This window comes from Pelodiscus sinensis, chromosome 2, assembly GCF_052426305.1.
Source record: "Pelodiscus sinensis isolate ZL-2025 chromosome 2, ASM5242630v1, whole genome shotgun sequence".
In the NCBI taxonomy this organism is placed as follows: Eukaryota; Metazoa; Chordata; order Testudines; family Trionychidae; genus Pelodiscus; species Pelodiscus sinensis.
In genome coordinates, this window is record NC_143053.1 from 86,941,629 (window position 1) to 86,964,541 (window position 22,913).

A 22,913-nucleotide genomic window follows, 5' to 3' on the forward strand; every position below is an offset into this window, starting at 1 on the left:
TGCCCCCAACAAACCTAGTTTAAAGCCCTCCTCACAAGGTTAGCCAGTCTGTGTCCAAACAAGGCCTTCCCGCTCCTGGAAAGGTGAACTCCATCTCCGCCAAGCAGTCCTTCCTGGAAGAGCACCCCGTGATCAAGGAAGCCGAATCCCTCCTGGCGACACCATCGTCGCAGCCAGGCATTCACCTCCAGGATGCACCTCTCTCTGCCCGGGCCCCTACCTTTGACAGGAAGGATAGAAGAGAATACCACCTGCGCTCCAAACTCCTTCACCCGTACTCCCAAAGCCCTGTAGTCACACTTGATCCGCTCAGTGTCACACCTGGCAGTATCATTTGTGCCCATGTGGATGAGTAGCATGGGGTAGTAGTCAGAGGGCCGGATAATCCTCGACAATGCCTCCGTAACATCTCGGATACGGGCCCCTGGCAGACAGCATACCTCTCGAGATGAGCTGTCAGGGCGACAGATGGGTGCCTCCGTTCCCCTCAGAAGAGAGTCTCCAACCACCACTACCCTACGTTTCCTCCTCGCAGTGGTGGCAGGAGACTGCTCAACCTTGGTGGTGCAAGGCCTGGTCTCCTCCACTGTGGGGGGTGACTCCTTGTCTCCTGCTGAAAGTAAAGTGTAACGGTTATGTAACAACACAGTGGGAGGGTTAGGAGCAGGGGTGGAACACTGCCTGCTGCCGGAAGTAACCAGCTGCCAGTTCTCACCCTGCACCACCGCCTCCTCCATAAGTGGCTGGTCAACAGTCCCACATCCTAGGACAGTGACCTCCGTGGACTCCACAGGAATACTGTCCAGGAATTCCTCATGGCTTCGAATGCTCCTCAGCCTGGCCACCTCCTCCTGTAGCTCTCCCACCTGCTGCCTGAGAGATTCCACCAGCAGGCACCTTTCACAACGGTTGTCTCCCCCAGCCTGGAGATCACTCAGTGGGAATTGCAAGCCACAAATACAGCAAGACCACACCAGGACCTGGGTAGAGGCATCCATGCTCAGGTTCTCTGTCTGGATACAGGCACAGGTGGAGGAGACAGGAGAAGTACTGGCACAAGCGCTTCGGGTCTTCATCACCATCAGTCACTCCCTCTTCAACTCCCCTGTCTGCAGTCCCCTGTCCGCTTCGCTCCCCTGGTCGCACTGCTCTGGCTTTTTAAAGCCTGCTTGCCTAGGTCAGGCCTGCCCCCTTCTGAGTCACACAGAGGAAGGCTGAGCCTGAGGCTAATCAGAGGCAATCAAGGGAACAATGGCAGGCTCTCAGTCCCAACTGCCACAGAAGCTGAAACTGAAACTGCTAGCACTCACCTGGAATCAGACTCAATTCACACTTCAAACTGTAAAATTCAAACAGTCAGGCGCACACACACACACTCACACCACAGCTTATACTCTCACCGGGTAGCCTCTTCGGCGGTGGGGTTGGTTGTTTCCATCTTTAGTTCATTGTTTGTTCTTCTGTTGTAATGAATGTGACATGATCATGAACTATGCCCCAAGCATCTGAATCGGTTTATAGTCTCTAGGAAGAGATATTCCCTCCAAGATAACTTTTTTCCTTCACTCGTTCTTAAATATCGGAACTGTTAATGTTCACACTTTCCAAAAAAATTTCATTATGAGGATGAGGCATTGAAAATTCACTATGATGAGCTATGAATTCTTTCGCAGTGAATTGTTGGAGAACTTGTCCCTTTTGGGCACTTGCGAGGATTTAAGAAAGATATTGGAGGACTGATAGCACCCACACTGCAGAATGAGAAGATGAGAATACCTGAATGGGAAATTACCTTTCCCATTCAGGTAATCTCAACTTCTTACCACTGCTAGAGATTAGCCATAGCTGATTTAATTAGCATGATTGTGACATTCCTATCTCTCTCTCTTTTTTTTTTATTATTTTAAAAAATCACAGCTATAGTGCTATAATCAAATACAATTAAAATAAGAATTTACAGGACATTGTCATCACACCATCAAAATCATTTATTAGAGTAATTCAATATTTGAGGGCTAAATTAGTTATTTTTCAAGAGCTAATTTTTATCGATTAAGAACTATTAATGGTATGTACAGGATTACTTTATAGCAGTGTCATTAGCAACAGCTACATTTGAGATTGTGCTCGGTCTTTCCTCCTATGCCCCAAAAACATTAGTATTACGAGAGAAAACATACCCCAAACTTAACAAAAACTAGGAATTGTATGGGAAGGCCAGCATCTTAATCTCCTTTTAGGAATGAGGAATATAGAATTGTGAGGTTGGAAGAGACCTCAGGAGATCATCAAGTCCTACCCCCTGCTAAAAGCAGGACCAATCCCAACTAAATCATCCCAAATTTTTGTCAGGCTGGGATTTAAAAACCTCTAGGGTTGGAGATTCCAGCACCTCTCTAGGTAACCCATTCTAGTGCTTCACCACCTACTAGTGAAATAGTTTTTCCTAATATCCAACCTAGACCTCCCCACTGAAACTTGAGATCATTGCTCCTCATTCTGTCATCTGTCACCACTGAGAACATCATCTTTGGAACTCCCCCTTCAGGTAGTTGAAGGCTGCTATCAAATCCCCCCTCATTCTTCTTCTCTTCTGTAGACTAAATAAGCCCAAATCCCTCAGCCTCTCATAAGTCATGTGCTCTAGTCCCCGAATCATTTTTTATGCACTCTGCTGAACTCTTTCCAGTGCTTCCACATCCTTTCTGTAATGGGCGGGGGGAGGACAGAATTGGATGCAGTATTCCAGGTGTGGCCTCACCAGTGCTGAATAAAGGGGAATAATCACGTCCTTACATCTGCAGTAATCTTAATACAGCCCAATATGCCGTTGGCCTTCTTGACTATGAGAGCACATTATTGTCTCATATCCAGCTTCTTATCCACTGTAATGTGCAGTTCCTTTTCTCCAGAACTTTTGCTTAGTCAGTTGTTTCCCAGCTTGTACCAGTGCTTGGGATTCTTTTGTCCAAAGTGCAAGACTGCGCTTTTCCTTGTTAAACCTCATCAGATTTCTTTTGTTCCCATCTTCCAATTTTTCTGAGACACTTTGGACCCTATCTCTGCACTCCAGCATATCTACCTCTCCCCTAGCTTAATGTTGTCCATGAACTTGCCGAGAGTCCAATCCATCCTCTCATCCAGATCATTAATAAAGATGTTGAACAAAACCAGCCCCAGAACCAACCTTTGGCTCACTGCTTGATGCCAACTACCAACCAGACTTTCAGCTGTTAATCACTACCCGATGAGCCCGACAAGCTAGTCATTTTCTATCCACCTTACAGTTCATTTATACAACCCATACTTTTCTAACTTGTTGGTAAGAATACTATGGGAGATCGTATCAAAGGTTTTGGTGAAGTCAAAGTATATAGTCAAGTCAGTATTTTCTGAAACTGTGGAAAACTAATTTTAAAATCTCGTTCATTACGGTGTTTTTTTGTTTTATCTATGGGCAGGATAAAATATTGTTAAATTCCCACTACATATTGTTCCAGTGAGACACCGTTAAAGTGGTAAGCACGTGAAACAGCATCTTAATTGTGCATTTCTTGGCTTTCATAAGTTTGTGGTTAGTGTTAAAAAAATACACGTTCTGAGAACAGGTAGAAGAGCTTGACTTAGCATTTACTGGTTTTCCAATTTTTGGTTTGGCATTTTGAAATCCCACAGTTGGGAAAGATATGAAGACAAAGTGGAACTGTTTTACAGCACTAAAGAACTCCACCATAACCAAGTATTTTGTAAGGATTTATCTAGACTATGGGACAAGGTCAAATTAAGATACATAACTTCAGCTACATTAATTGCATAGCTCAAGTCAAAGTACTTTAACTTGACTTTTGGCACTCTCCATACTGCAGGAAGTTGAAGGGAGAACACTTGCCCTTTAACTTTCCTTACTCCTCATGGAAGCATGACTACTGGCATCGACCAGAGTACCCCTCTTAGTTTGAATTAGCTGTCTTAACTGGACCCACTAATTCAAACCCTGGAAGATCAACAGCGGCAGCTTCGTTTGTTCTTTTGTAGTGTAGACTACCCTGAGTGAGTTTCCTCTGGTTTGGATGTGCCTTCCTGTGGCTAGGATATCCGGTTGTAGTGGACGATATTACGCTTAGTTTTAAATCTTAGAGTTTGATTTAGGTGATTACCTTTGGTAAGTGTTCCAGAAACATAGCCAAGAGAGTCTGAATTCATAGCAGCACTTTTCAGAGTAATTATCTTATGGAAAGAAAAGACCTAATCTTTCTATTGACAATTGTGTTACACCAAGCATAACAATGACCCTAGGCATACATAATCTCTGGACCTGTTCCCTGCAGGAGTATGACTATAAAATGGCTATAGTGACCTATGAATGGAATGGTAGGTAGCTTAGAGAATTCTACAGTAAAATTGTGGTTGGAGCATAGTCATCAGTTTAAAAAAATTCACACAGGAAGTCAAGATTTCTGGATTAAATTCCAGTCTCTATAAAGAAAGTGTTATATGTTGGTTTCATAGGTGGTCATAGATAACCAAGAATATAGGTTTAACACATTCATTCTGAAATGGAGTGTGTTCAGGTGGATGAAACTTGGATCTGTCACACTGGGGAACTGAATTCTGTTGCATTCCTGGTAGCAGTGACTTTGTGCAATCTTTTAGCCTCTTTAACTGTAAAATCGGTAGAGTGATCATTGTTTTACCTCAGAGATACAAGGCTCTGGTCAATAAAGCTATGAACTACATACAAGTATTAACAGCAGTCAATGAAAGAGGTGTGCTAAAGGGAGCTAAACTCAGTTCCATTTTAACACCATTTAGTAACAGCTGCATCTCTGTACTAGACTTTCTGTTCATCCCCAGTACAGAGTTGTACTTGTCAGTGTCCAGTGTGATGTCAGTCATAAGCTTGAGTTCAGCTGCGAGCTGAGCCTGTTCTTCTCTGAAGAGTCTACTGTAATCCAGCTCTACTCCTACCCTTACTCCAATTCAGCTCTACTCTAGTGTCTTCTACACTAACAACACTACCACTTGCAGCACTGTTATGCTGTGTGTGTGTGTGTGTGTGTGTGTGTGTGTGTGTGTGTGTGTGTGTGTGTGTGTGTGTGTATGTATATAGAGAGGTAAAAATAAAATAATTGTTCTCTCTTTGCAGACACATGATGAACACACTCATACAAGATACAGCTAGCTGAACAGCTATAAAATGCCCAAATTTGGGTCTACAAAAGCAGTTCAGATTGAAAATTCTGACAGTGATAGCATCATGGTGGAGAAACCAACTGGAAGAAAGGTAAAAAGGAAATTTAATTAAATTACACTGAGAGATTAATTTGGTAAAACTAAACATGTATAAACAATTTTAAAAAAATATGTTTCAAGGTATGCCATTATACCCCTAAGAAATATATGTGAATCCATATTTCAGTATCCTGGATTTAAAAATCTAGCTAAAATAGATTATGGATTTTTAATTGTTAATATCTTATCACTATGTGTGCAGTAGACATTAGGATTTTTAAAAGCCTTTTACTCTATTTCAGATTAATATTAAAAAGAACTGGATATGCTGAGTTTATTTTTGTTGTTGTGTTATCTGTTGTCTTTACGTATTGATGTAGCTATTTTAGATAACTGTTTAATTTATATTTTTGTCTAGTGTATGTATAAATATGCATGTGTGTGTATATACAATGTTTTAATAGCTGAATCTGATTTCTCTGGACAAAGCACAGATCTATATTGTTGTAAACACAAATTGTTTATCCTCAAGACAAAGCAAGATCAGTGTTGTAAACATAAATCCTTCTTAGGACGGGCAGTTGCTGAATATTTAACATTTGACTTCCAGCCTTAATTTTAAAAAAAAAGTGTGATTTGGTTTGGAGTGAGGCAAAAAGAGTAAAATAAAGTGATCCAAAGCAGTTTGGTGGTGTTATTCCATCATTATGCAAAGTGAAATTTTACTCCATAATATTGCTCTCTCCTGTTTTGAATTCCAAATTATGACCAACTCTGCGTGCGTGCACGCGTAGCCCTTTGGAGAATGAATACATGTAGCAAGCAGTATCACAAAGTGTTTTTTACCCACAAAAGCATATGCCCAAATAAATCTGTTAGTCTTTAAAGTGCTACAGGACTCTTCGTTGTTTTTACAGATACAGACTAATGTGGCTACTCTTTGACTTGAGAAAAAGAGTTACTTACAGGTGTTACCTCTTGCATGGTTGAAGTTAATCTTGTTTCTTTTTAAGATGAAATTAAGGGAAAATGAAGGGAAAATGGCCAAAAAAAAAAGGAAAGATCCAGATTCCGTTTGTGCTGCTTGAAGTTTAAGAACTGAGAAATTACAGGCATAGTACACAGTATATTACTTTGGTCACTGCTCCTGGAATCTGTCAAACTGAATTGGGCTTTTAAGCCATTTTTTTTAACTTTTTCTTTTTGGTCAAAAAAAAGTAATGCAAAGTTCTTCTTCTTCAAATGTTTATGTGCATTCCAAATCAGGTGTTTGCGCTCTCACATACATATTAGCTGGAATTTTTTTCCCCTGGCTGCATAGAATCAACATGGGCACCCCCTGAAGTTGTACCTTTATGGAGCCCAATATAGCACCCCACTGTCAACCCCCCCTTTTTAGTTCCTTCTTACCACCAGTGCAAGTGCAGCAGCTTTCTTCTCGTTCTGTATAGCTTATAGTTAAATAGTTAATAGTTCATAGTTTAAATATTTCATAGGTTAAATCTCTTATGGATATGTAAACATTTAAAGTGTATTCCCCCTTCAGGGTAATGAGCTGCCTGGAGGTAGAACTTTCTGCAAGCACTGTCAGTGTGTGTATGCATCCTTTTATCCCTTGCTTCCATCTCCTCCAACATTCTGAGGGGGAGGCTATATAAAAGGTTGGTGTGTCCTCTACTACCTCAGTTTCTTCCAACCAGTGAGCCAGAGGAAAATGAACTACTCTGATGTATTTGAATCCCAGGGATTTTCTCATTTGATTGCATCTGGAAGTTTTTATAGTTCATATTTGTTATTCATGGTGTTTAGTACATGATAATATTCAGTATAAACAGTTTAGTGCAGTTGTAGTCAGCTCCTGTCACTCTCGCTGCTTTATCCCTAGGCTGTTTCCTATTTTGCTCTCTCTTTCTCTAACAGTGAATGCCATTTCTCTCTCTGCAGCCCCTAGCTGCTCTGCTACTGGGATTTAAACAGCTGCCTCCTGTTCTTATGCAGCCAAGCTTTATCTCTAATCTTGATCCTTGTCTTCTCCAGGTGCCGCATAGGTGGTTAATTGGTCTACCTGGCTACCTTAATTCAGGCCCTGTGGGGGGGAACAGCACCCAATACATACCTTCCCCTCAAGCCAGTAATCCTCAGGCTATGGATGCCTTCTGCCCTGCACTTGCCTGATCTGGACCTTCAAGTCATTCCACTCCTGCTCCAAGTCACCCAACAGGAGATGCAGATTGTCCTGATCCTACATAGGCTTCCTGAACTTTTCCCTCTAGAACTGCATATCTTGTGCAACTTCCTGTAAAGCAGTTACTTGTTTTTTTCCTGTGGCCCCTGTACTTGCCTCCCAGGATCCTCCAGTGTTTTTCCATGCAAGATCTGAGTCTCCAAAGTACTCTGCCTCTGTGTTCATTTCTGTCTTTCTGGGCCTTTTTTGTCCCAATAATTTTATGTATTACCTTGTTCTTTTCAAGTGGTGTCCCTGTGGGTGCTCCACTCAGGTCTCAGTGCGTCCTTGTGCTGCTGATCGGAGATTTTTGGTGAGCAGTGACCCTTGAGCCATGCCTGCACACTCAGCATGTTGCGCCCCTGCTGTTTGAGTGCATGCATGGCGCGAGCCCCGTCAGTTTCTTTTCTACTGTCCTCGGCTGAAGACAGAGTCAGAGCAGTTGTCTTCTTCCTGACAGGAAAACCAAAATTTATTATACTTAGTTTAGACTTTTCCCTCATAGTTTAGTCAGTTAAGGGTAGCTTTCAACGTTTGTCTGTGTGTGTGTGTCTCTCTCTCTCTCTGTTTAAAAAAACGAAACAAAAACATGTCGCCACCACAGCTTTTTTTTCTTCAATATACCGGGTTTTCCCGGCTTTAAAAGATGAGACTCTTGCTGAGACTCGATGCCCATTTCTGATGGCCATGGCTCCTGTGTTAAATGCCTGGGAGAGACTCATGTGGCACATAAGTGCTTGCACTGTCAGAACATGACGGCCAGAGCCAGAAAAGATGGTTCAAAAACCTCCTCTTGGAAGTCAAACCTGAGGACACCCATGGACAGCAGAAGCCCAGTGACAGGGCTGCTTCACCACCCTGCAAAGGCTCGTAAGCTTTGCAAGCTTCCCCAGCACACTTACTACCAGCGCTGCCCAGAGCTTCTCGTTCCCCAGTGCAGTTAGTCTCCAGCACCACGGAGAAACGCAAGTCTGCACCAGCCAGGAGAGCTGAATCAGAACCCAAGCACATCTCACCTGTCAGTGCTGCTGAGGCAGCGGCACCCACAAAGCTGCATATGCCACCACCACCAGCTCTTACAAGCGCCTCTCTGGTGCCTGAATACACTGGTCAGACCGAACCTGACTGTGCTCCTGCACCGCAGCATAAGAAAACGTTGCACAAGACGTGACACTTACAAAAATCTCCTCAGCCAGGCACACCGCTCAGATCATGGGGTTTGCTCTCCATGCTCCTCAGTGGTGTCTTATACCCAGGGGCACACTCATATGCCAGAAAGGGCTCCCCACTCTCCTACGCTGCTCTCACCAAGAACTGAATATGGCAGTGGGTATAGGAGCAGATTTTCATCATGCCATTCATCTCCATTGGGATCAATGGCTTCCTGGCATTCATATCAGGATCATTCCCTACAACAACATCCCATGTGGCTCAACCAACTGTGGATGTATCCTCCACAACAGTTCCAGCCTCAGTGGGCCCCCTGGAAATCATGGCAAGGGTACCAACCACGTTCCTCTCATGACTACCACTCAAGAGATACAGCTCCTACATCACAACAGCACACGTCTATGCGCTCCCCAACCATATCCGTGCATTCATCACTGTCTTACCCACCCTCCAGTAATAACACAAGCTGGTTCCAATGATAACAATAACTTACCTCATTCGGACTCAGAGTTCCTCACACAACCCCAGATCCACTAAACTAGATGAGGCAGTCTTCCAGATATCACCCTCTCCACTGGCAGATGATTTAAAACAATTTCAAGAGCTATTTAAGCGGGTAGCTCAACCACAAGACATTACATTCCAAGAGGTACATGACAAGCAATACAAATTACTGACAATACTACAACCCACGGCATCCTTGAAGATAACTCCACCTATCAATGAAGGTATCCTGGAGCCATCAGGTGCACTCTGGTAAAATCCAGCCTCTATCTCCCAAAAAACTGCCGGACAGATAGAAAATATTTTGTTCCTGCAAAAGATATGGACTTCCTCTTCGCACATCCCCAGCCGAACTCACTAGACACCTTTTGGCTTCAAGGTGTACTCTTCTGCCACCCTCCAATTCAGGATATCAAATTATACAGCCCTCCTGGCCAATTGCGATCATGCCAATTATGCTAAATTACAGGACCTGGTGCAGGACCTTCCTGACATTGAGACCACACCTCCAGTCCATCATTAAGGAGGGTTTATCTATAGCAAAAACGGCCATCCAGACCGCAATGGATGTCGCTGACTCTGCAGCTAGAGCTGCGGCTAGAGCCATGGCCGCAGCCATCATAATGTGTAGGGCCTCATGGCTGCAGTCTTCAGGGGTCTCAAAAGAATTGCGATCAAAGGTGGAGGACCTCCCTTTTGATAGAAAACAGCTATTTACCACTAAGACTGATGAGGTCCTACACTCAATGAAGGACTCTCACACCACACTCTGCACTCTGGGGGTGGTCACCCCACCTGATAAGGAAAGCAAGTATACCCCCTACCAAAGGCCAAGGGACTGTAATTTATAACTATTATAGACAATACCAGAGGCCATATGACAACAGGCCTAAGCAATACCCTAACAGGAGGAGGACGCAGCAAAATCAGTCCTCCATCACTCAATCGACCTCACACAAACAACAAATTTGAAGTCTTGGTTGGGGGTCTGAGTGACCACCCCACAGTTCCAGTGCATTCCAATGCCACCTTCCGCCACTGCCTGAGACCCTTCTGCCAACAGTGGGCAGACAAATGGGTCCTGGAAATTATCAAATCGGGTTACACAATCCCCTTCACATATATGCCCCCTACCCAACCGCCTATCCTGGCCCTCTTCAGAGACCCATCTCATGAGCCCCTCTTTCAATCAGAAGTGCAAAAGTTACTTACCCTAGGGGCAATAGAACCTGTTCCCACAGAATATTGAGGAAGAGGATTCTACTCCAACTGTTTCCTAACAGTCAAAAAAATGGGGATGGAGACCAATCCTGGATCTCAAAACTCAACAAGTTCATCCTCAACACAAAATTCAGGGTGGTGACCCTGGTAACTATCATACCTGCACTGGATAAAGGGGACTAGTTCTCAGCCCTTGACCTTCAAGACACATATTTTCATGTAACCATCCACCTGGCCCACAGAGGTTCTCAGATTCATCGTAGGTCAAGATAGTTTTCCATATAGGGTCTTCCCCTTTGGTCTTTCTACGGCCCCTCGAGTGTTCTTGAAGATGCTAGCCGTAGTCACAGCTTTCCTCCAAAGACAGAACGTTGTCATCTTCCCCTACCTCGATGATTGTCTTATCAAGGGCTCCACTTGTCGTCAAACTATAACGATGACAACCGGTACCAGGGAGTGTTTTTCTGACTTGGCCTGCTTATCAATGTACAAAAGTCCCCCATACAGCCCACACAAAAGACAGAATTTATTGGGGCACTCCTAGACTCATTGACAGCAAGAGCCTATCTGCCACCACAAAGATTCAAGGCAATCTGCGACCTCATTCTGGGGGTAAAGCATACTCCCTTTTCCACGGTCTGGATGTGTCTCCAATTGTTGGGGCACATGGCAGCCACAACCTTTGTGGTCCTATTCGCAAGGCTACACATGCACTGTCTGCAGCATTGGCTCACAACCACCTACATTCCAACCCGATACAGTCTCGCAAAGTGCCTAACGCTTCCTCCACCAGTACTACAATCTCTCAACTGGTGGACTTCTCCAACCTACCTACTTGCCAGTATACCTTTCCACTGCCCAGATCTGTCAGGAACTATAACAACAGATACATCACTTATGGTCTGGGGTGCCCATTGTGGCACAAGGTCAATACAGGGCAAGTTGTCCCAACAGGAAAGACACTTCCATATCAATATCCTGAAGGTCAGGGCCATTCGCAATGCATGCACCCATTTCCTTCCCTTGATAAAGGGCAGAACCATTCATCTCCCCACGGACAACACAACTTCTATGTTCTATGTCAGCCGACGGGGGCGGTGTCCGATTGCTTCTGCACATAGTGAGTGCGATCAAATTTTGGAACTGGTGTATCAGGAACCACGTAACTCCAACTGCTATGTATATACTGGAACAGCAGAATGTGAGGGCCAACAAACTGAGCAGACACAACAAGAGTTGGAGATCAGTACCAATATTCTTCTCCCCGTTTGTTGCAAATGGGGTTTCCCAACTATAGTCCCTTTTGCAACACCACTCAACCGCAAATGCCACAAGTTCTGCTCCTGTGCAGGACTGGGCAAGAGGTTGGAGGGAGATGCTGTCACCATTTGCTGCACGGCTCCCCTACTCTCTACCTTTCCACCAATCCCTCTTCTCACCAGTGTGATCAACAAGTTCCAATCCAACCAGGCCACAGTAATTTTAATAACCCCTGCCTTGCCGAGATAACCCTGGGTCCCTTACGTACACTGCCTATCGGTAGATCAACCCATTCCTCTCCCCGCGGTGCTGAACCTCTTGATGCAGCTCCACGGCAGGGCGTGTCATCTGAACATCAAAAGTCTGAAACTCACGGCATGGCTTCTCCATGGTTCCAGAATGAAGAACTTACCTGTTCGGACAGGGTCTAACACATCCTACTGAACAGTCAACGGCCCTCTACGAGAAGCACCTACCAAAATAAATGGACACGCTTTCAACAATGGTGCACAACATGCAATTTACATCCCAATACCGCTTCCTATATCTACTATGCTGGAGTATCTCATGGACTTCAGCGACACGGGTCTCAAGATAGAGAGCAAGTATAGACATACCCTCCATCAGCTCTATCCGGGTCCACCGGGCAGTGGTCACGGCGTTCCATTAACCTGTGGACGAACGACTTCTCTCTCTTTGCACATCTGGTGGTGAAGCGATTTCTCACAGGTTTGCAGAAAACATGCCAAACCTGCGCCCCCTGGGGCCACTGTGAGACTTGACCTTAGTTCTTGACACGCTAATAATGCCACCCTTTGAGCCACTAGCCACTACAATACCTATCCATGAAGGTGGCCTTCAGAGTGGCAATAACATCAGCAAGAGGGGTAGGTGAAATTGCAGCCCTCATGGCAGACCCACCTTTACCAAGGATAAAGTTATACTCAGGCCTCACCTGAAGTTCCTCCCAAAGGTCATATCTGACTTCCACTTAAGTTAATCCATTTACTTACATGTATATTTTCCTAAACCTCATACCTCCTCCAAGGAGGCCACATTGCATACATAGGTGCAAGGTGAGACATTGCGTTCTACTTGGAGAGAACTAGGGGAACAAGAAAATCAGACTGTTTGTAGCGTGGTCTGGACCCCATACAGGAACAGCTGTCTCCACACAACATCTATCCGAATGGATTACCAGCTGCATATATATATATATATATATATATATATATAGCTTATGAACTTTGTGGCAAGCAGCCACCACAGATTCAGGGCTCACTCTACATATGCGATGGCCACAAAAACGGCCTTCCTAAACAACATACTATTGGTGGGCATTTGTAGAGCAGCCACATGGTCCTTCCATCACACTTTCGCACAGCATTATGCCCTGTAGAAAGGGCCAATACCCTCTACATCTCTGGTAGATGTGGTCCTTCCTTCCTCTACATAAATGACTTCAGTGCTCACCACCATCTGGTGGGTACTGCTATTGAGTCACCTGAGTTGAGCACCCACAGGGACACCACTCGAAGAAGTAGTAGTAGTTACTCACCCAGTGCAGTAACGATGGTTCTTTAAGATGTGTGTCTCTGTGGATGCTCCAGTACCCTCCCGCCCTTCCCTCTGCTTGGAGTCTTTAGGGGATTTTAGGTAGAAAAGGAACCTATGTGGCTTGCGTTGCGCATTGTGGAGGCATGTTTTCTTCCACAGCATGCACTCAACAAACGGCAGGGGCGCGAGACACTGGATGCACAAGCACAGCGCAAGGGGCACTGCTCACCAAAAATCTCCGATCAGCAGCAGCAGGATGCACCGAGACCTGAGCGGAGCACCTACAGGGACACGCATCTCAAAGAACCATCATTACTGCACCAAGCGAGTAACTTCTTCTTATGACCCACTACTGCTACTGGGGTCATCACCAGTATGACAGTCTCCGGCATACTATGGTCCTCATATACACCCTTCTTTCTTCTTATCTTTCTGAGGTCTGTGCCTTTCTGTTTGCTCCCCACAGTTCCTTTAGACAGCAATGCTTTTTAATATATTTGACCTTGCAGCATCCAAAACAAGCCCTTGTCCTTGCCTAGTCAGTAGGTCACACTTCAGCCTTCTCTTGTCTAGCCATCTCTTCTGTGCTAGGCTTCACCTTATAGTTCATAAATGGGCATCAACTTATATGCCCCTGTTGACCATGGTAAAAACACACCCTTACTTTTCCTTTTCTCACCAGAGGTTGGACTCTCTTGGACTTGTTTTCTTGTCTCCTGGGTAAGATTTCATGTACCTATTCAGGTAGGGGCACAGTCATTAGGTGTCCTCTTCACTTGCAGGCATAACATTTTCTTGGCCAAGTTTCTGGCCTCCTAGCTCCAGAACTCCCTTTCCAGTCTGTCACTTCATTCTCTGCTAATTTCTTCCCACATGAGCTTAAATAAATACAGCTGATGTTCAGCCAGTTTTAGCAGTAAAATGTGCCTCTTACTGTCTCTGTTGGTTCTCTAGCACCTGCCTCAATAGGGTGTGAATCCATCAAATCAGTTTGTCAGATCCCTTCTCTGCAGGATGGGTATAAGTTCACTCTGCAAAAAGGTGTCTACTTGCTTCAACTCCATTGTCTTTTCCCCCTGATTATAGCCTTTTGCACTCTCGTTGTATGAGGGTGACTGCCTTATACTGTCCTTTACAGTCCTCTAGTCTCTTACTCTCCCATTTTGTCAGGAGTGATTGACATGTACAGTCTTTCACTCTCCTTTTGTCTCAGGAGTAACCGTCTGCCTGCATTCTCCACCAAGTCATTACAGGGCTACTCTTCACTGCTGTAGCATCTTTGGGTTGCATCTGGGGATTAGCTCTTGCAGGTTGATGCCCATTCCTGTGGTTGCATGCTATTATTCTCTCAGACCCTATCTCCTGAGACTCAACTAGTCCTGCTTAATGGTGTAGCCCTCCAGTCAGGTTAGAACAGTTTTCCCCTTTCAGAGCTGATGTGTATCAGTCTCTCAAGAGACAGTGTCCTGCGTAGTGTTTAATATACAGAGTAGTATAAACAAGTCATTGCCTATGTGGAATTTTAATTTGTATTGACTTTGCTAGTGCTTTTTATATAACCTGCTGTAAAATGAGGCAAAAATCTGAATGGGTTCCTGTACATCTGGAAATATCCATATACTCCCAGAGTACACTTAACGCTAACTGAAAACGATTGATCTAAACTAAGTTTCCAAGTTGTTAGGATCATCATCAGCTTCAGATGCTTCTGTCAGAGGCATTCATGTTTTGAAGTATATCCCAAAGCATAGCCTGAAACCAAAATTATTTTACATTATTAGAAAATTGGCAATTGGTTTTTAAGGGAGGAAAAAAAACTTAGTTTCTTGGTAGATGAATGAGATAATAAGATGTTCACTCCTAAAGATATTATGCATCTTTCAATTTCTCTGTCTCTCCTATTGACATTGACCCTCCCAATCCCTGTTGTCAGCACGCCCATTTCTGTGTAAATGATATTCTGTGTGATCTATAGGCTTGTCAATTAAGCTTTTTGGTTAATTTAATAGGGTTAGGCATGAACAGTACTTACAGTTTAGTGACATCTGAATGCTAGCTCTGCTCTACATGGTATTTTTTAATTCCATAATCTTGTTTTCCTTTAATCTTTTCTATTTGCACTAACCTGCAAAAATGCCTTGTTGTCTTACCTTATGTTAGCTAAAATGTGTTAAATACTATGAAGGAGAATTCTAGTGACAAGGTAGATTGTAGATTTCATATATGCTAGCAGGACAAAGGAAGGACTTTTGGGATACCTTGACTAGTTTATATAAGATAAGAACACCCCTGTTTTCCTTGTGAAAGTCCACTCAGAAAGTGTCCTCAGGAGCATATAGGCAACTAGTGCCAATAATGGAGCACGGGCAGTGGTAGATTATCACGTGGGTTGACAGAACCTGTGCCCAATGGCCCTGGCCTATTTGGAGGCCTCGCAGGAGTGGCGGGAACTCAGGCCACACCCCTTACTTCTCCTTTTCTGTAGACGGCCCCACCCTCTAGCCCAGCCAGCAGCTTGTGAAAGAGAGGTGAGCAATGCATATTCTTACTGCCCCCAGGCAGAGTTGGCTGAGCTGCTCAACTAAGCCTCATGCCAATCTGGTCCATGTCATCCCACTCCCACTTGCATAGAGCTGGACTGAATCAGCATATGAGTGATGTATTTCACTTTGACTGACTATTGATAAGTAACTGATTCAATGCAACGACAAGAGACTTTTTAGCAGATTCTGGATTTCAGTTCCCACTTTTTCTTCCAGCTCAGATACTTTCAGTTAAAGAAGATATAGCAATACTTGCTCTAATTGTTTTTTTTTTTTTTGTGCCCTGTCAATTAAAAAAAACAAGCCAAAAAAACAAAATTGGCCTTTGTAATAACTATGAGGGCTGGCCAGCACCTGAGGACTAAGGGGTTAACTATGTCCCCTATACCTAACCAGGTATCTGGTCAGCCAATAGTAATGCAGATAGGGATTTCAAACTGGGACAAAGGAATTTTTGACTTTTCCCTCCTTTGCCTGAGTCAGAGCAGTTTTTCTTTCAAGTAACAGGGAGCTGGGAAGGGTTGTGTCTCTCCAAGAAAAGTCTCCTCAAAACGTGTAAGTAGGGCAAAGTTAGTTAACCCATCAGGTTTTATTGTTTTATGGTTTGGGAATGTGTAAAAATGTCTGTACTGTTTAAAAGTGGGGTTTTCCTCTCTTTTGTAACTAAGTCCTGAGCCCAGGGGATACCCCTGAGTATCTAGATTAATTAGTGGCTCTTTTCATCATTGTCCTGCTTCTAGAGACCATCTTTGATCTTTTTTTCTTTTCTTATAACTCTCATTAGTAAGAATAATAATTTTTAAAACTTTGGGTAGATATAAAATTTATATCCACAGATGCATATATCCATGAATATAAATTAATATCTGCTGAGCTCCTGGGCCCTATCTAGAACCACAGCAATGAAAGCAGCAGTCCAGCAAGCTGCTGCTCCCAGAAGCCAGCACCTTGTGCCAGCAGTTCCTCCATCAGGACTGTTTCACTCCCCTCCCACTAGAGCAAGCAACACACACTGTCAGTTGTTCCTGGTCATGCATGCTAGTGCAGCATGCAGGGCTGGGGGTGGTACTGCTATGTCAAAGGAGCTGCCAGCATGAGGCACTCGCTCCTGAGAGCGGCTGCCTGCTGCGCTGCTGCTTTTTCTGCTGCAGTGCCCAGTACAGCCCTCCAGCTCTGCAGATATCAATGTCTCTAATAATTGTAGGGTTCACTAGTTACATGATATTTTCTGTGGTTCCTGGGACTGTGGCACTTGCTCCTGAGATGGTATTGTCAGAATTACAGCTTCAGTGTTGTTTTTCCATTTGTTGGCATTATGGATCATAACAAAAAGTCATTTTTCAAGTGCTTTGTTTCTTGTATAATCAAAATTCCAGTCTCTAACCTACATAAGTGTGAAATATCTGCCCAGCAGGAGCGCTGTTTATGCAGTCTTCATGCCTAGGTCTAACTTGCCAGCTTGTTTACCTCTGCCTACAAGCACTTCATTGTTACCTAGTGTTACCTTGAGTTTGTGCTAGCTGGTGCTCATTCAGATACCTAACTGTCAACACTTGATAAGGAGATATAGAACTAAGCATTATGAGTGTATTGCTATCATTCTATCCTTAACGTCTTCTGATATCTCCCACATATGTTTAACTATAGGTTAAACCTATGGGAGGGATAGCTAGATTTAGTTGTATGGATATAGGGAAGAGCTCTTGATGAAAGAGAACAATTGCTTACCTCAACCCTCTGTATCAGATCTAAAAGGTAGAAATAGACTCCTCTTAACACAAATCCATGTCTACTCTTGCTAGATTTGTAAGAGGATTATTGGTACTTCACGATCACCAATGTTGAAGGCTGCTGATATAGCTGACAACTACAGCAGGGTTAATGAGCTCTATCCCAATCCTTTGGAGAATTTATTATTGGTCTTAGATTTTTTTTGTTGTGGCTTAGAAAAACTATCTGCATCTTTTTGAGTTGAAGTTTCCAATTTCAGTGCATTCAAATGAGAGTAGTGGATTTTTCAGTGGAGGGTATCATACTTTTTCCTTCAAGAAATTTCTTTAATAAGTCTCCCATACTGTGAAATTTAAATCTAGTCATCTGCAGGCTGTGTGTGTTTGAGGGTTTTTTTTGAACCTCTGAGGTTTTTAACTTTGATTAGAAAAAGTTATCTTCATTTTGACTGTAGTTTCAAACAGATTGGTCAGATGATCCATTTGAACACCACCTTCATACCTAGTTTTATTCTGCATAAAGCAGAGGTGGCCTTGAACATTCTTCCTTTTTTCTTAGAAGCCTTTTCTCCCAGATTCATCTAGCTAGGAGATAAATCTTGTACAGACTAAGGATGGTAAGAGGTAGGTAATCCACTAACACGATTAGTCGATAAGGGAAGGTTTCCTCAGTCCTGGCTCTCACCAGGTCCAGGAAAGGAGCTATCCCCCACTGTGGCTCTTCAGTTTAAATGTAGTAAGTGCCAGGTGCACAGGCAGCCTGGCGCTTACTACATTTAAAATTCAGAGTTGCAGTGGGGCTAGCTCCCGGACCCAGCATGAGCCAGGCTTGCTCAGTCCCAGCTCACCCTGGGTCTAGCAGCCCCTGGCCGCAGACGAGTCCCAGAGGGGAGCTGGGACCCCCTCGTGGACAGGGGCTGCTGCTGGAGCAGCCTTTGTTCATGGCAGCCAGGGCTGGCCACAGACAGGGGCTGCTGCCAGAGCAGCCTTTGCCCGTGACCAGCCTGGACCCGCTGTGGGCAGAGGTTGCTTCACGGCAGCCTCCCCTGCTCTCACCGCAGTATTAGAGGCAGCAGTGCGGAGGCGATTCTGGGGGGAAACCCACCTCCTTCCAGCACCAGCTCCTTCTCCCCCCCGCTTGCTGCCTCTGATACAGGTATGTCTACACTACCAAGTTTTGTTGACAGCATTATGTCAACACCCAAAAGTGAACCAAACATAAATCTCCAGAGGGTGTTCACACTTGCTCCCTCTGTCGACAGATCATGTTCACATGGGTGCACCATCATCAACCGTGTGAACGTTGCATTGTGGGTATGTACCCCACAGTTCAGTGTTGTGGGAAGGCAGAGATGGTCCCTGTGCATCTTGAGTTCTCCCATAGCCTCTGCAGCTGCTGGGAGCAGCACAGCATCATGAGTAGCTCTGAGAGCTCTCTGTATGAGAAATATCAAAGTACTAGAGTAATCTGTCCTCCCTCTCTCGGCAGCAGCAGTGTGCCTGCTGCTGTGTTCCTAATGCAGAGCAGAACAGGAACTTTCTAATGATTTGTTCTTTGTTCCCCAAAAAGAGCAGCTCACTCAGCTGTCAAATACTTTCCAGTGTTTTGAAAGGGGAGGGGTGCATCCTGCAGAGCCATCAAGGCAGACATTGTGGGATACTGGCGGAAGCCAGTTCTGTCAACAAAAGAAACAGCAGCTGGCTCTTTGTCGACAATAAAGATAGGAGAAAAGAAAAGAAAAAAAAAAGCTTTCGTGAGGGGTAGAAGATTTTTGTTGCCCAAACTGTTTTTTTTTTTTTTTTTTTTTTCCTGGAGAAACTGTGTTTTGTTTGTTGTTGTTGTTTTTGTTTTTCCAGCAAAACTCACGTTGCAATGTGAACGCTTTCACTGTTTTGTTGCCAGTTTTTGGTAACAAAACTTGTTAGTGTAGACATACCCCTAGATATTTTCAAAAACTATAGTGCAAAAGGATTCCATGTCTTCTCTGTGCGTAAGTACATTCTGTCATGAACATAAAAAAAAAAAAAGGCATTGTCAGAGAAAATCTGTCCAAGTAGGTTTTGTTGACTTTGTCCATTTTTCCAAAGACTGTCCCTTACTGTGTTTGGCTCTTTATTACAACAAAGATGATAAATAGAATTGTACCATCTTCCTCGTATAAAGTTATGCCTACAATGATCCCAAAAGTTTCAAATTTGTGTATTTGAAGAGTGCAGAAAGTATAATTTTACCTGTAAATGTTACTTTTAGATACAACTCCAATCTAAAAGTTTTTCTAGATTTGCTAACACCTTCAAAATGTTACTTATGCGTTTAATAAAATCATAGAATCATAGAGTTGAAAGAGGCTTCAGGAGGTGATGGAGTCCAACCCCCTGTCAAAGCAGGACCATCCCCAACTAACTCATCACAATCTTTAAAAATAAATAAAATAGATAAAAATCTTTCAAAATACATACGTTTCACAATTTTCTCTCTCTCTAAGGTGAGGAGATACATTTTTTTTTTTCAAAACTATCATTACTGTATTCAGTTCTGTGTCATATTGTTCAGTATTAGATAGATATATATCTTTTTAATATGATTCTTATGGTATAAGAAGGTCAATCAAGTGAGTTGTGATCAAAGGATGCCCAGTTTATTTTATCATTCCTTTAGTACTGTTCCTGTACTGAGCAGTCAAGGAGTTGATAGTGCAACAGCCCATCAGTCCCAGATTCAGATATTTAAATAACAAACAACTTTTAGAAGTAAAATTCTACTTTTTATTCCCGTTTTTTAACATTTTTAAATGTTTCTAGTAAGAACATACCTTTTTCTATATTTCAGCAATGGTACGTTGCTTTAATAGTTAAATATGTAAGTCAGTATTTTAATCACCACTGTTTTAATAAGTGTATTATTTTCTGTACACTATTCTTTTATATACAAATATTGCTTAGTATATTTTTTGTTTCTATCAGAGCAAGGACAAGATTGCATCATACAGCAAAACTCCAAAAGTGGATAGGAATGATGTGGGAAAGGAGATGAAAGAAAAGTCTTCCATGAAACGTAAACTTCCTTTTACTATTAGTCCATCCAGAAATGAAGATCGAAATTCAGACACAGGTAGAACATTTTATTTCCTTAGCTAATCTTTGTTGCTGAAGCACATCCTGGTTATAAATATTTTATGTTATGGTAGTGAGTTAAATACAAGGGATACCAACTAATTATAGATGCATTTGCTTGCTTGTTTCTGATTGACAGATCTCAGTCCTACCTTATAGGCTTTCATCCCAAAGGCACTTACCGAGAACTTGCATGCTAGCACAGTTCTTCTCACCTACTTTTCCAAACAATACTCCAAACTCATCCTTCTTGTACTTTTATTTTAGTCATAAATCTGCCTTCATTGTTATCTGTAAATTTCCATTTGCTCACAAAAGATTGATGAAAAGACAGAGGTTTACATGCCATTATTGAAATAATAGCTCCTCTGCCTTTCGTAGGCTCATTTTGTCCTCCTTTGTGGAAAGCACCAGAAAGGCTAAGTTCATAGAACTGACTAGTCTTAAATCAACCCTGGAAAGAAACTTTTCCTACAGTATATAATCTTCTGTATGACATACTCAAGCATAGAATAAATTTCTTCATGATTCCATGATCTTTCTTAACATAGCTGTTTTTGAATAAAGAGAGGAAGTATTAGGAGACGTGCTTCCACCCCTAACCTACAGTATTTTAATTTCACTGAACATAACTCTAGTTCAGGGGTAGGGAATCTAAGGCCAGATGCCGGGGGGCCCTGGCTTGCCTGGATCTGGCCCTCGAGGCTCAGGGCTCTCCCACCAGCATTGGGGAGCCCGCACTGGTGCTCCAGTCTCCCGTCCTCTTTCTCCCCAACCCCAATTTGTTTTTATTGTCAACATAAAACAGTACAGTCATACCAGTTTGAATGATTTTGGTCATTTATTTCAAAACACCTGTTAGCAAATAGTTAGCAAATATGCTTTAATATAGACAATAATAGAAGTCAGGATTTTTTTTACATAAATTCCTTACTTGGCATATTATTACAGAACTCTGAATAATAATTGCCTTAAACTGTAATACAGAACCATATTTACCACAGCCTTCAGAAGCAGTGCAAAGATTTGGGAATCAGGGGTAATGGAGGAGCTGAGGGAGAGGAAAGTAACTGCTGGCAAGGAGCCTTAGTGTAAACTTGGAGGGTTGTTGGCTATAGGTGGGAAAAGTATGGGAAAGGATTTTTTGGGGCGGTGGGGGAAGGATTGTTAAGGAGCTCGTCCTATGGGAACCTTAACTGATCCCTAGTCTCTCTTTTCCAGTCAGGCACATCTGCTCCTGTCCTTGTGTGCGACCTTACATCCCTGTCCACATATGTCCCTCCACTACTGTATAGCTACTTCCTCCATCACCATGTGGCCCTGCACTCCTTTCATACCCCCTGTGGCCCTGTACCTCCACTCCTATTCAGTCCCAGCCCATCTCCTCTCCCCTCACAACCCTTGTGAGCTCCTGTCTCCCCATAATTTCTGTCTACTGACTTGGCCCAACAGGCAGTGTGAAGAAGGTAGGCTGTTTTTCTTTCCTACCTGACCAGCTGCTGCCCTTTTCTACTGCTATCACTCCCTCTGGTGAGCAAAAGGTGAAACTGCAGCAAATTTCCAGCAGAAGCTTTTTTCTGTTCAAAAAATTAAAAATATGTGTGGCTCATTAATTGCATGCACATGGTACAGAATTCTCCCAGGTGTAACTATACCATGGTCTTAAAGAGAAAGCTGAAGAAATGGGTAAGGTAGGCACTTGGTTTCTTATTTAGCTTTACCACAACAAGTTTACTATCAGGGCTCTTTGGATTTTACTGTAATATTGATAGTTGTTTTGTGTATTAGAAATTATTAGTTGCTATTATCACACTTTATCATACTTTCTTTTCAGGGGAATTCTATTTGGAGTTTTAGTTTTGGACTTCTAGATTGGACAAAAATATATTTTTCTTACGTGTTAGTAGGTATTCTGTAATTCAAGCCTCCCAATCCAGAGCCAGTCATTCACTTAGAACAGCGTTTCCCAAACTATGGGCCGTGGCCCAGTACTGGGCCACAGGAAAAAAATACTGGGCCTCAGCATGCCTGGTGACTGCCGGCAGGGCTGGCCTTAGGTCAATTCGGGCCCCGCACCCCTGAACCCGGAAGTGCTGGCGAGTTACAGAAGTGGGGGTTCTGCTCCACCAATATGTGAAGCTGGGTCTCCCTTCTTCCCCCCCCCCCCCCCCGGCTTTGCCTGGAGTGGGAGCGGGCCCGGGCCCCTCCCGCGTATTGTCCCACACCGCCCCCAGAGCGTCCCTGCCGTGCGCAGCTCCTCCTCACCGCCTGCTGCTGCCCATGTGCAGCGAGGACGCCCGGGTGTGACGTAATGTCACAGCCGAGGATTTTAAAACTCTTCGGAGGCATGTGGCAGGG

General features: G+C 43.6%; 1 protein-coding gene across 3 annotated transcripts in view; it reads left to right on the forward strand.

Moving 5' to 3' along the window:
• The window catches only part of ANKRD12 (ankyrin repeat domain 12), a 134,533-nt gene that overhangs the window by 53,605 nt on the left and 58,015 nt on the right, over window positions 1-22,913 (forward strand). For all 3 annotated transcript variants that reach the window (XM_075920968.2, XM_006117461.5, XM_014570674.4), the window contains exons 2-3: window positions 5,147-5,284; window positions 20,406-20,553. In XM_075920968.2, coding sequence (XP_075777083.2) covers window positions 5,198-5,284; window positions 20,406-20,553 — 235 coding nt within the window. In that variant the 5' untranslated portion in view covers window positions 5,147-5,197. The remainder of the gene's footprint in view (window positions 1-5,146; window positions 5,285-20,405; window positions 20,554-22,913) is intronic.